A 13,609-nucleotide genomic window follows, 5' to 3' on the forward strand; every position below is an offset into this window, starting at 1 on the left:
CTTCAACTCTAGCTAACAACTTATCTTCCATTCTGGCCAAGATATCTGAGCATGTTTGATGCCACAATTGCTTATGAAATTTGACAAGAATTCCCATGAATCAAATTGCATATCTCTTGTTTGCAGAAAATGAACAATGTATGAAAATGTGTTTGCAAGACTTGCATCTTTAATAAAGGTTGGAATGTTGAAGGCTGTTGAGACTATGATTGAATCAGAAATTGAAAAGAATCTTCTTGTGCTTATAGGCAATGGTTCCAAGATTTCATAGCACCACGTGATTACCATGCTAAAAACATTCAGTGAATTTGGTGCTCCACTTCAAGGGTGCATGGGACCTGCAGTGTTGCTTTATTTGACATGGCATGCTCGGATCAGTTTGAAAAGTTTTGTTTTATTTGACAGAAATGTATTGCAACCACCAAAGCCCCAACAATTGTTTAAGGTGGTTCTTTATAATATCCTTTAGAGAGACGGCAAAAATATCATTGAAACAATCCAATGTTATTATCTCTTGCTAAAATGGCAAATGATATAAGGGTGCAAGACCTTCTTTTGGAAAGCTTTATATTTAAGCTTTATGTAAAAAATAAGGTGAAATTATGTATAAGTGAGTGTTTGAACCTTAGTTGTTGGCTCCACATTCATACTCATCTAATCAATAGAAAATATATATTTTATGTTTTATTAAAATAAAATTAATCCTATATTATATATAAAAAACGTAGCAATGTATAGCCATACGACTAGTCTTTTTGGTAAGCGATTGATGTGAAAAAATATCGGGACGCACACGTAATACACGCACAAGGCAGCATTCAGCTCCAAACGTGGTATGCGCTGCTGTGCAACGCAACTGATCGATGGTATAGGTGACTATAGATGGCCAGCCGTGCCGAGCTAATCGGGCCGGCCCGGAGCACGGCACGACCCGTAGTGCCTGGGCACGGCACGACACGGCTGATGTCGGGCCCGTGCCGGCACGGGCCTATAGGTAGTGCCGTGCCTGGGCCGAGCATCAGGCACGCTGGGCCAGCACGGGCACGACACGATTAGCCCCTAGGCACGGTTAGACACGATTATACATGATTAGATCCAAACACGACTAGTTAGTTGTGTGCTGTAATCTTTTTTCTTATCTAGGGTTTTCTCATAAGGGTGAGTTTTTACCTAAATAGGTTATTAATGAGTCAGCCATTGCACTAAACAGTTCAATATTAGCTATTTTAGTATGTTTTAACTGTGTTTGTGAATATTTGACTAAAATTCTGTGGTGTAGTGCTAAATGGGCTATATGGGCTAAACGGGCTATATGGGCTAAACGAGCTATATGGGCTAAACGGGCTAAACGGGCCGGCACGGCACGGCTAAGCAGGCTTAGTGCCATGCTTGGACCTGACTTTAGGCACTAGTGCCGTGCCGGCACAGCACGGCTATTAAAAGTCGTGCCCTAACCATGCCGTGCCGCCCATTTGGCCATCTCTATAGGCGACCATGCTCAATTAGGCTACGTGTAGTGCATGCGTATGGGAGCTGCAATTCCGAGTCATGAAAACATGATGGCTCAAACATAACGTGGAAAGGATTGTTATTCGTTTGCTTAAATTAATCGACCTTCACTTCTTTTTTTCGGGGAATCCTATTCTACGACTACGAGTGTCTTCTGTGTTGTGTATGCAAGCGAAAGAGAAAAAAAAGTCTAAAGATAAAGTTATTATTCTGGCCCTCATACTGATGCTCAGCCCATACGGTCCAAGCGCACAAGCAGCACGTCCCATTCACTCAACCCATCAAAGCTGGCAGACATCCGGCCCAAGCACCAGCAACCTGTTATCCACAGTCACCTCTCTTCTTTCCCATTCAGGTACTAGAGGTGCTCGATGGTGAAATTAGTTTAAAAACTTAAATTCCCTTAAAATTAGAGGGAATCAAGTGAAAAAAAATTCCCTTAAACTCCTAGATGATTTAAGTTTTAAACTAGACCTTAAGATGATACAGTACCCAATCAAAAACTACAAGAGATTTAAATTTCTAAACTAGCCTAAGTAAAAACATTTGCGGCTCTTATAGTTGAATCTTATATCATGTTATTAAAAAACAGATCACGTTATTTAGGAAATAAAAGGTTAGAAATGAGTATAAGGATGCAACATATGAGATCCTATATTTAAGACACGAGAGGTCGAATTCTATATTTTTTTTTGTGAAATATAATTCTATTAGAGCATGTTTTTGTTGTTATAGTTGTACATTTCAAAATACAACTCCCATTAGGACTCCTATTGAGAAGATGCTCCGAGGGATACCTGGACCTTGTGCCAAGCGGAAACTTCAAGCATGTCTAATTCTCCAGTAGCAGGCATGGTAGCCTTCATCGTCAAACATTCGTAGCATAATCAGGTGCATTTCTGTTGGGAGTTTCCTAGTTCCTGCAAGACGGCTGGGGCACGCAGGTTTCCTGAACTATCATGGAAGTGTTCCTGCTGATTCTTCCTTCCAATGTGAGATGCCCCGGACGGGACTCGTGTACCTTCTCAGGTTTGCGTGTCGAGGAGCAAAGAACTTGCGTGGATCATACACTGCTACGCGAAGATTCGTGTAAAGTTTGTACTCCTTGGAACTGTACGAGTTTTCAGAGCTTGGGAAATACTCGTACGCCTTCCAATGAAAACTTTGAGGAGTTACAACTTTTTTTTTTCGATGATCAGAATTCAGAAGTTGCGACAAGTCGTTTGACCGCAAGAGAAAGTTCCGTAGGCCGATGTGAACTCGGGCTGGCCCGTGCCAATTACTAGCGTCGCACAAGGCACAGAGCGGCCCAATAAAGCCGAGCAACCGCAAGTCTGCAACCAGGAAGGAGCAGGCAAAAGAATCGGCGCCCCTCCACTACACTGCAGGCTGCAGCAGCGGCCGGCCAGCAGGAGGGAAAGGACAGCTCCGAAGCCCGAACCCTCAACCCCCAGCCGACCCCGCCCATGGCCTCCTCCTCCCACTCCCGGCGCGGCCGCAGCGCACGGCAGGCCCCCTTCTTCCGCGACCTCGCCACCCCGATCCCGTCCCACCGCGGCGTCTCGCGCTTCGCCTCGGGGGCTTCCCCCTCCGCGGCCCCCTCCGCCACGCCGCCGCCGCCGCCCATCTTCACCCTCGACGACCTCTATGCCTCCGCGGACTTCTCCCCGGACCCCACCGCGTCCGACCTCCTCCCCGTCGCGTCGTCCCCCTCCCCCCGCGCCGCCGCCAGCTGCTCGCCGCCATGGGACCTGTCCCGGGGCAAGGTGTCCCTCTCGGCACCAGGATCCCCCATGGATGGGGTCGTTGAGCCGGCCCGGAAAGAGGTACTCGCTTTGCCGCCGCCTGCGAGCCCTGGCACCCCACCTCCTGCCACGACAGCGGAGGTTCAGTCACCGGTGTCCCCCGCGCAAGCACCGGCTAGGACGGAGCCGGTGGCGAACGGTGGGGAGGCCGAACGGGAGGAGTGGATCACTGTATTTGGGTGAGAAAATAATGCTTATGCTTCGTGTTGTACATGGACTATTAGCTTATAAGTTTGTCGGGATAAGCATATGAACACGGTAGATTTGGTTAGGGGTAACTCTGGTGCTATGGTGCATGTTCATCATGATTTGACACGCTCCTTGCGTTTTCTTGCTCCCTCGGCAGCAATTTGCTAAGCCCTAATTGTAGGTGCCTTGTATGATAAATTGATACGGTTCTGTTGGCACTTCTTCTACAGATTTTCTATTGGAGTCACCAACCTTGTTCTTCGGGAATTCGAGAAATGTGGAGTAATATTGAGACATTACTCTGGCCCAAGAGATGGAAATTGGATCCACATATTGTACGAGGTAATTATACTTTAACTATTGTTGTTCTTCCTTTTTTCTGTTTTACCATTTAATTTAATTTCATGTACCAATGTCTCGCAAAGTAGTCATATTAGCTCAGGCTGCGCTGTAGCTTACCAGCGAGTTTAGTTGCCAGTGAACTGAAGCAAACTCAGTTGGGTTCCCCCATTTGGTTGAATAATACTGTTCTTGTACGGGTTTATTATAGTGTCCAATTTTAGCGGCACAACATATCCTTGTGTGTAAATGTGATGGTATATGTTTTTGGTTATCCCTTGAACATGAAGCATATAGGAAACTTGCCTTGTGTGTAAATGTGATGGTATATGTTTTTGGTTATCCCTTGAACATGAAGCATATAGGAAACTTGTTTTTGGGTAGGTTTTCAGCGTATCATCCTCAGGGTAGCATCACAGGGAACTTATAAAATGATGCATTGTTATGTGTCTGCTGACGATGGGTTTACAAATATCCTTGTTAAGATGCTGGAAAATAAATAGAAATGTCATGTGCTTTCTGAATTCCCTTGGCACAGTCAAGTTATTAGGCTTCTCCAGATAGCAACTATTCAGAGCTTTTGTTGATATCAGATATTCAGTTTGTTCTTTTGTTGATAGTGTCAATTTGTTGTACATATTTTCTATATTGAAATCCTGTATGGTCACTACCAACTTTACCATTCTAGATGTATTGTTCGGATCGTTGTTTCCAGATCTCTTAATTTTGAGATGTTACAATCTGTATTTATTTGACTATTTTGTCACTTCTGATGTTTACATGCATCATAGTAAATGTTTCTAGATTGCTATCTGACAGTCTTAAAACTGACAACTTCACCATCATGTATGTGGTCCTGCAGCGCTCGTATGATGCTCGCAAGGCTCTTCAGAAAAATGGTATGCAACTAAGCAACAGTCTGATAGTTGGAGTAAAGCCTATTGATGCAGTGCACCGGCAGCAGCTGGACAAGGGTTTCGCTCAAAGCAATCAAGGTGGATTTATGGTTTCCTTGCCTTCAAAGTCACTGGGCTTGAAGAGCGTAGGTGCATCAAACCAGTTAGGAGCCTTGCCCCGCCCATATGACCCGAAAGCTAACACGAATGCCAGCCGAGATGCTGGCCGTCGTGCAACTGGCAGCGTTGCTGCACCAGCAAAATCAATTGTAACCAATGTGATGGATTTGATATTTGGCATTTGATATGGCAATGAGAACCAATCATCCGGAATATTCTCTGTTTCTTCTGTTTACTTGTTCGAGAATGCCAGCATGCCAAAGATTCAGCAGCAAATTTTGCTGAAGTTTGAGAGCTTACTGAGTGAACTTCCTTTTGGCGTGTAACATTAAAATTATTCAATTTTCACGTTTAATCGAAGTTATGTTGTCTCATGTCCATATGAGGGCAGTTGTATGTTAATGGCCATGGTGTATGTCTTGTTTCTGTCTCTCCCTCGGCCTCGAAAAAAAAGTGCTGGTGTAATTTCGAGAAATCATATGTTGCTCTCAGGAGTGTCGTGTCATCTAGAGTGTTTTTTGAGTGGATGAATTGTGTCATTTTGTTGTGTTAATAGCCTCATAGGTTGGTAATTGCAAGGCAAGAGATTGGATGCTTTCGGCTGAAAGCCTGAAACGAAACTCTGAATCTCTAATGGTGCTTTCACAAGGTTTTAAGGTACTGGAAACGGTATTTCAAGGTGAAGCGAGGAAATACCGTTTCCTGTAACTTGAAACATTGAAAGCATTTTTTTTTTCTATTGACACCTTCACTATATCTGTTCACTATATAATTTGGGTTTATCCGCTCACGCTTACCTTTCTTCTTGTTCTTCTTTCCTTTCTTTTTCTTTTTTTAAAAAAAGTGCGCTCACCAAGCCACGCCACTGGATTGCATACCGTTTTGTACACCAAGGTGTTTCCTGTGGTCCCTAGCTGTTTGGGGCTTTCTGATTGGCTACTGTGCTGGAAAACATGTCATCGAACCGATTAGGCGGAGTCATTTTCTTGACAAAAAAAAAGAGAAATCTAGGCCCATGGATGAAAATACCAACGGTATCGATCGTCGCTTGCCTAGATTTTTCACATTAGCCCTAGGGTATGGTATCCTTATCATTGTGTGTAGTTTTCTATTTTCATCTCTTCGACTGTTCGATGGCCACGAATAAAATTTTGGTTATCTCAATAAAATATACTCCTACTATTCAAACTAAAAAAATCGATCTAGTATTACATTTACAACGACACACCGTGTCTGCGCATTATAGTAGGCCGAAGCGGGATTCAATCAAACAACCCCGTTCCGACAAATAGAAGCGTTCTCAGGGGCTTACTCGCGAAAAGCTCAATAAATCCCGAGTCGTAGCACGGGACTGGAGCACCCAACCCAAGTTCACGATCGCGAGGTCTTCGTCTCCGCCTGGGTCCAGCTCTCGGATTTCCGCGCGTTCCACTTCCACCCACACACACACCCCCAAGGACGCAGGCCGCAATGGCGGAGCCCGAGGTCTCCCCCGCAGCGGCCGGCGGCGGCGGGCGGCTCCGCAACGCCTTCGGGGGCGTGCTCTGCGCCTTCACGCTTCTCCTCATCGGCGTCGTCGCCTTCTCGATCCGCCTCTTCTCTGTAAGATCCGTTTCGCCCCCGAGCTTCCAGATCCAGTTCGGCGCTCGCAAAGCGCTCCCCGAATTGTGTGTGTGCTCACGCGTTATGCCTGTTGCTGCGCAGGTAATCAAGTACGAGAGCGTGATCCACGAGTTCGACCCCTACTTCAACTTCCGCGTCACTCAGGTCTGGTTGCCGGATCCATTCATTTAACTTTTTCCTTCTGTTCTGCTATATGTGGAACTGAGCTCGCTTCCGTAGGAGACTACGGCGCCTATATTCATGCTGTGTTTCGGTGTTGGGAGGGTTTTGGGTTTTGAAAATCAACTCTTCTGCTGTGCGCTGTGTGTTAGATTTAGTTTACTATGAGATAATGAGTGGAAGGATAAAGAAAGTGACTCTCACGTAGGGGCATAACTTTTTGGCTGAAACGATCATCTGTCACATCTGGTCTAAATTTCTTCTTGTTACAGTTTCTGTCCAAGAATGGAATTTATGAGTTCTGGAACTGGTTTGATGATAGGACATGGTAAGGGCAGCTCCAAACTATCAACCATTTAGTATTGCGCAATTTCTGTGTGGAAGGAATCAATTACTCGGCTGATTTCGTTGCTGTTGCTGCTGCTGCTGCTTTAGGTACCCCCTTGGCCGTGTGATCGGTGGCACTGTGTATCCTGGGTTGACATTGACTGCTGGAACTATGTGGTGGTATGCCATCAAGGGACACAATTTACCGTCTTACATTTACATTGCTTCTGATTCAATATGCCTAAAGTATTTGAATGGTCCACTAGGTTGCTGAACTCTCTTAACATCCCATTGTCGGTGGAGACAGTTTGTGTGTTCACAGCTCCAATTTTCTCAGCAAATGCATCATGGGCTACCTACCTGCTAACAAAGGTTGGTTGTTCAAGGAAATGTGAGCTCTCACATTAACTCACATTAATGTTACCAGTGACAGAGGGTGGAATTGGGGGGGGGGGGGGGGGCTAATTGATGTATAGATTTTTTTTTGCTGCTTTAGTATGTTTTCTTACTATCTTGTCTTACATGGAATTGGTAATTGCATATATCAAAGAAGAAAAGATTAGCATTCGATCAAGTATCAACCTACCTTTCCACTTTAATTAGTGTATCTATATTATAGAATAATTATTACACGGTAATGTGTTGGCAGAGAGGGGGGATGGCTCAGTTTTGCCTCTGAGCCGCTCTGCCAGTGATTCTTACCCAATACCCATTTGCAAATTGTGTGCTTACTTTGAATTCTGCTATAGTAAGTGAAGGGTGGGGGGCTAGATTCTTTAGTACAAATTAATGTATAGATTTTTTTCGCTGCTTTAGTATGTTTTCTTACTAACTTGTCTTACATGGAATTGGTAATCACATATATCAAAGAAAAAGATTAGCATTCGATCAAGTATCAACCTACCTTTCCACTTTAATTAGTGTATCTATATTATATAATAATTATTACATGGTAATGTGTTAGCAGAGAGGGGGGATGGCTCACCTTTGCCTCTGAGCCGCTCCACCAGTGATTCTTACCCATTTGCAAATTGTGTGCTTACTTTGAATTCTGCTATAGGAAGCGAAAGGTACTGGAGCTGGATTAATGGCAGCAGCCATTTTAGCAATGGTAAATTGTGCTAATGACTCATACCAATTTTGACCACAATTAAGGAAAAGCTAAATTGGTACAAAACATGTTTCCGAGGTTTATAGATATTTAGCAATTTTCATGATGAAATGGAAATAGAAATTCTCTTCAGTCAAACCAGATTTATTGTCAGTTCATTTCAGCTTTATACTGTCCATGTACATTGTAGCAAAGATAAGTTTTACAAATTTGCAATACTATTTATGATGGCTGATTTCTTTTTCCTAAACATATATCTCTAAAGGAATTGAGAAATAGTATTGAATCACTGAATCTGTGTTTTGTTTAACCTGGGTATTTGACAATCAGAGTTTCTTCAGTTACTTTGGTCTGCAATTTTTTTCTTACAGGATTTTGTTAACGTTGCCCAACTGTAACACTTCATTCAGATAATACCAAGATGTTAATTTGTTGCTACTCTCCCACTTCTTAGTACATTGTATTATCTATGTATGTAGTCTTCCATACTCTCCTCGTAACATAATATTGATCAGAATGCTCTCGAATCATCACAGGTCCCCTCATATATTTCAAGATCTGTTGCAGGCAGCTATGATAATGAAGCTGTAGCAATATTTGCCTTGATATTTACATTTTATCTATATGTAAAGGTAATAGTGCTCAAGATATGTTTTCCAATTTGCTTCTTTAGAGTTATGCAATGCTCTGACTCTGACTTGTTATGCATAAACAGACGCTGAACACGGGATCACTCTTTTATGCAACACTCAATGCTCTCTCATATTTCTACATGGTAAACTTGTTAAATTTTGATCCATGTTTTTCGAATGTACTTTGTAATCATATTACTAGGCTTTTCTAGGTCTGCTCTTGGGGAGGCTACACATTCATTATCAATCTTATCCCAATGCATGTCCTCTTGTGCATTGTAACTGGTCGTTATTCTTCGCGTCTCTACATTGCATATGCTCCCCTTGTGAGTGAATAAGCTTCCTCTGGTTGGCGCAATCTTCTTTCCAGAGTGTTGTCCAGAACTATAACTTACCAGATCCATGGATCATTTTGTAGGTTGTACTTGGAACGCTTCTGGCAGCATTAGTACCGGTGGTTGGTTTTAATGCAGTAATGACCTCTGAGCACTTCGCATCATTTCTGGTATCTATATACCCTCTCCTTGATTTTTCTCCATTCCGCAGTACAATATCATTGCCAGCTCTTGCAAATGTTTTGCTTCTTGAGGCTGGACTTCCAAATTTGGAAACTCATGATATTCCCTCATTTTACAATATTTGCCCAACTACACTGGACACTGTACATAGAATCTCTATATAAGTAACTAGGCCTTATCGGTACTATTCAACTATTGTATTAAAGAAATGTAAAATGACAGGATACCTGTGTTGCAGGTGTTCATAATCCTTCACGTGGTTGCTCTTGTGTATTATATCAAAGGGCTTTTGACTCCTAGGCTGTTCAAAGTTGCTATGACTCTTGTCATATCTGTTGGCTTGTAAGTCTCTGAAGTTGCCAATCTTTTATAATACACAGGGTTAATATCTTTGGACTTCAAAAAATTGAAACCAGCAAGAACCTTGTCTCTGAATATCAATATCTCAATATTTATCATCTCAATGTCCAAATGCTGATTTCAACATCCTTCCTGCAGAGCTGTTTGTTTTGCAGTAGTAGCCATACTTGTTGCATTGGTGGCATCTAGTCCAACGAAAGGCTGGAGTGGCCGCAGTTTGAGTCTACTTGACCCGTAAGTTCTTCTAGAATAAAAATACATTTTGTTTTGCTGATCATGCATGGCTGACCTGACGTGAGAACTAATAAACATGAAATAACACTTAATGATGACTTGGCTGTTATTAGGTTTTAGTGTATCTGACGAAATGATCTTGACATTTGATGCTTAGGATCTTAGACAAATATAAGTGTACATCACCAAATTCACCATTGCAACGTCTTAATGACCTTTCTGGTGTTGCTTTGCATGTGGCGTCCTGTTTCAGCGTGTTTGTTCTGCTTTTCTCATATTAATCGCTGCAACTTCAATCTTGTTTTCTGACAGAACTTATGCAAGCAAGTACATCCCCATCATTGCTAGTGTCAGTGAACACCAACCTCCTACCTGGCCCTCGTATTTTATGGACATTAATGTGTTGGCCTTCCTGATTCCTGCTGGGATTATTGTAAGAATTATACTTTGTTAATTCAAACTGTACCGGCAATACTCTTAGTTCTGATTAATCGATATTTACATGATTCACAGTCATGCTTCTTGCCTCTGTCTGACGCAAGCTCCTTCATGGTCTTGTACTTAGTCACTGCAGTTTATTTTTCTGGAGTAATGGTAAGAATCCTTGCGGTAGGAAGAATCTCATGCACTTTTTTTTATTATTTACTTGTTATAACTTTCTGTGGCATCCATGCTTTGCTAGGTACGGCTTATGCTTGTCCTTGCTCCTGCTGCGTGCATTTTATCTGGGATTGCTCTATCTGAAGTTTTCAGTGTGCTCACACGATCCATTAAATTGCAGCTGTCAAAATTATTTGATGATAGCCCTACTTCTGTATGGTTCCTTCTTACATAGTTTTTCCCCTTTGTATAATAATCATTGTTCTGATCCAACCACTTGTTGACAAAATCTCTTATGAATTAAAGTCAGGTGACAGTAGCCCAGAGAGTTCTACAAATTCAACAAAAAATGAAAATAGGAATGAAAAACACGAAATAGCTCCAAAGGAAAAAACATCAAAGAAGAACCGGAAGAAGGAGAAAGAAGTGGCAGAGAGTGTTCCTGTAAAGCCTAAAAAGGAAAATAGGCTTTTGGTTCTGCCTTTTGAATTATCTGTTATGGGTATTTTATTGCTCATCGTATTAGGTGGTTTCTATGTGGTAAGTTCTCTGTTGTTAGTCTTACCAGAATGAAGACAATGAATGTCTTCATCGAATGAGAGGTAATCTTAATGTTAATGATTCCATTTTTGTAGGTCCATTGTGTATGGGCGGCAGCTGAAGCGTACTCCGCGCCTTCAATTGTGTTGACATCTCGTTCACGAGATGGGTTGCATGTTTTTGATGATTTCCGTGAAGCTTACGCATGGCTGAGCCATAACACAGATGTTGATGACAAGGTATGCTCACCCCTTGGTTTCTCTTGATTGTGGACTGACTTTTATACTTACACATTAAGGTGTTGCACTGCAGGTTGCTTCCTGGTGGGACTATGGTTACCAAACAACTGCAATGGCCAACAGAACTGTGATTGTAGACAATAACACCTGGAACAACACTCATATAGCAACAGTTGGTACAGCAATGTCGTCCCCAGAAAAAGCAGCTTGGGAAATCTTCAATTCTTTAGATGTCAAATATGTGCTTGTTGTCTTTGGAGGTTTGTGCTTTTTGACACATAGGAGAAGCAAAAAAAAAGTAGCTTGAACCATTGGCCTCAAATCCTGACAAATGTTTCCTCAACAGGACTTGTTGGATACCCTAGCGATGATATCAATAAGTTCCTTTGGATGGTACGAATAGGAGGTGGTGTGTTCCCTCACATTAAGGAGCCAGATTATCTTGTGAGTTGTGCAGTTTTTCAACTTCTATACACCATTTTGGTACCATAATGGAGGGGGGGGTTGAAATATCTTTGTTTATTCTGATTTTTGAGGCAATGTTATCTGCAGAGGGATGGTCAATATCGCGTTGATGCTCAAGCCACTCCAACTATGCTGAATTGCCTCATGTACAAGCTTTGTTACTACAGGTCTGGTAAACTGAATCTGGAAGAATGATTTTAGTTGGGATGCGTCCAGTCACCACATATGCCCTTTTGACATTTATTTCCTTTGTGTCCTCTAGGTTTGTGGAGACTGATGGAAAAGGCTTTGACAGAGTAAGAGGATATGAAATAGGAAAGAAGCATTTCAAGCTAACACATTTTGAGGAGGTATTACGATGTTACTCTCTGTTCCAACTTGCAACAGTTGATTTTCCATCTATTTAGAGGTGTTTGGGATGGCTCCAGGTTCCAGCTCCAGTATGGAGCTGTAGTTTATAATATCAATTTAAATAGTTTTAAAAATATTTTAAATTTAAATAATAAATAAAATGACTTATCTAAATGTCTTCTAAAGGCTTACAGCCCTATCTCCACAATTTTCTGGAGCACCTAATGACCCGGTCCACCAAATTCCCTAGGGCTAGAGCTATCCCAAATCGGGCCTAACTAACTTGAACATTGGCTTTATGTTTACCCATATTGATGTTGAATGAAGGTATTTACAACCCACCATTGGATGGTCCGCATATATAAACTGAAACCCCAGAAGAACAGGGTTCGAGGCAAGCTGAAGAAGTTGAAGGCCGTAAGTCGAACGACCTGCTGTATAGTTATAATGTATTGTTCTTTTTGTGTCCATCCTAACACATTATATGCCGTTTTGTACCTGCAGAGTGCCAAAACTAGTCCCACACTTGCGGCAGGGCGAAAGAACCCGTGGCAATAGGTGAAGTTACCAATAGTGCCATTTACCTGATACTTTGTTGGTAGATCAAGTGCGCTAGGTTGGTGAACCAGAAAACTACAGAACTAGATTAGAGATCTGGACTATTGTATTGGACCCTCGTTATATGTTCTCCCAACCGGCCGGGTGCTGATGAAATTTTTGATAGACCAGAGGAGTTTATCAATCCCATGGGTTTGAGATTGGATGGCGGCGATAATTTTCTAGTGACAGGGGTTGTTTAAGACTACCTGTTACTTGCTGTTTTGTGTAACCTACAATTTTTCTTACAAGGTACTTCTCTACTGGGGTGATAGTGAGTTCAGGACATCGTGAGCACTGAGCACTGAGGCTATATCCACTATCCAGCAAAGAAGGCAAAATGCAAAATAGGGTATCGCACGGCACTTTAGCACAATGGCATGTCTCTAATAGGGTATGCATTAGGAGGTAAAATGCATATGAGAGGGGATATGCAAAATACAGTATTGATTTGCATATGCATGATCTGTTGGAGGAATCTATACTATATGTTTTTTTTGTAAAATAAAAAAATATAATCGTGTCGGGCCGGGCCAGCACTACGTGCCGAGGCTACAGCCTAAACATGGCACGACGTTTTTGGCTCTTGCAAGCATTAGGTCGTTTCTCAGACCACATTGGCGCAATGGATTCCATGATGTTTGAGGTTGCTGAATTAGATGGAGCAATAATGATTTGTCACACTAACAGTAAAATGAAAGATTATTTGTTGGTTTTAAACGTTAGTAATTGCTATGAAGTAGCATAATTTATATGGAACACATCCAATTTTTATTGATGCCTCACTTTAGCAATCACTCCGTATTTTGATCTATCTTTTTGATAAGTTTGAGTTTATATGATTTATTTTAGAAACTTGAGCTCACAAACTCTTATTTGGTCTCTGTATGGTGGAATTATATTATTTTATAATCTATGTTCGTTTAGTCAGTCGTTGTGAACTCTCTTCTAATCGCTTACTTTATTGGTCGTATTGTATAAAGACATATTGCATT

The 13,609-nt window shown here is 42.0% G+C and overlaps 2 protein-coding genes across 3 annotated transcripts; both read left to right on the forward strand.

Annotated features, from left to right (window-relative positions):
• Window positions 1–3,001: 3,001 nt before the first annotated feature.
• On the forward strand, window positions 3,002–5,348 carry LOC100194358 (uncharacterized). Its single transcript, NM_001139393.1, has 3 exons — window positions 3,002–3,493; window positions 3,734–3,845; window positions 4,705–5,348. The coding sequence occupies exons 1-3, from the start codon at window positions 3,303–3,305 to the stop codon at window positions 5,041–5,043; spliced, it is 642 nt and encodes a 213-aa protein (NP_001132865.1). The 5' UTR covers window positions 3,002–3,302; the 3' UTR covers window positions 5,044–5,348.
• Window positions 5,349–5,872: 524 nt separating this feature from the next.
• Window positions 5,873–12,927, forward strand: LOC100217123 (Dolichyl-diphosphooligosaccharide--protein glycosyltransferase subunit STT3A). 2 transcript variants are annotated; one of them, XM_008649240.4, is made up of 23 exons: window positions 5,873–6,460; window positions 6,563–6,625; window positions 6,913–6,968; window positions 7,076–7,147; window positions 7,234–7,339; window positions 8,028–8,078; window positions 8,615–8,710; window positions 8,794–8,853; window positions 8,923–9,036; window positions 9,129–9,215; window positions 9,467–9,570; window positions 9,727–9,822; window positions 10,135–10,255; window positions 10,336–10,416; window positions 10,505–10,636; window positions 10,729–10,962; window positions 11,058–11,201; window positions 11,275–11,461; window positions 11,548–11,645; window positions 11,754–11,833; window positions 11,929–12,016; window positions 12,345–12,434; window positions 12,522–12,927. In XM_008649240.4, exons 1-23 carry the CDS (start codon window positions 6,329–6,331, stop codon window positions 12,573–12,575), a joined length of 2,346 nt encoding a protein of 781 aa, XP_008647462.1. In that variant the 5' UTR covers window positions 5,873–6,328; the 3' UTR covers window positions 12,576–12,927. The 2 variants fall into 2 exon arrangements, with proteins under 2 accessions (XP_008647462.1, NP_001346552.1); NM_001359623.1 differs by having other exon boundaries at window positions 6,228–6,460; window positions 11,275–11,377; window positions 12,522–12,756.
• Window positions 12,928–13,609: the final 682 nt, after the last annotated feature.

The sequence above is a fragment of the Zea mays genome, chromosome 6, assembly GCF_902167145.1.
Source record: "Zea mays cultivar B73 chromosome 6, Zm-B73-REFERENCE-NAM-5.0, whole genome shotgun sequence".
Taxonomy (NCBI): Eukaryota; Viridiplantae; Streptophyta; class Magnoliopsida; order Poales; family Poaceae; genus Zea; species Zea mays.

Excerpts from the sequence above, each read along its gene's own strand:
- LOC100194358 (NM_001139393.1), top strand. The coding sequence starts at position 3,303 with ATGGATGGGGTCGTTGAGCCGGCCCGGAAAGAGGTACTCGCTTTGCCG. Across the intron at positions 3,494-3,733 it reads GAGTGGATCACTGTATTTGG|ATTTTCTATTGGAGTCACCA; the intron begins GTGAGAAAATAA and ends CTTCTTCTACAG. Across the intron at positions 3,846-4,704 it reads GGATCCACATATTGTACGAG|CGCTCGTATGATGCTCGCAA; the intron begins GTAATTATACTT and ends GTGGTCCTGCAG.
- LOC100217123 (XM_008649240.4), top strand. The coding sequence starts at position 6,329 with ATGGCGGAGCCCGAGGTCTCCCCCGCAGCGGCCGGCGGCGGCGGGCGG. Across the intron at positions 8,711-8,793 it reads CATTTTATCTATATGTAAAG|ACGCTGAACACGGGATCACT; the intron begins GTAATAGTGCTC and ends ATGCATAAACAG. Across the intron at positions 10,417-10,504 it reads TTTATTTTTCTGGAGTAATG|GTACGGCTTATGCTTGTCCT; the intron begins GTAAGAATCCTT and ends ATGCTTTGCTAG.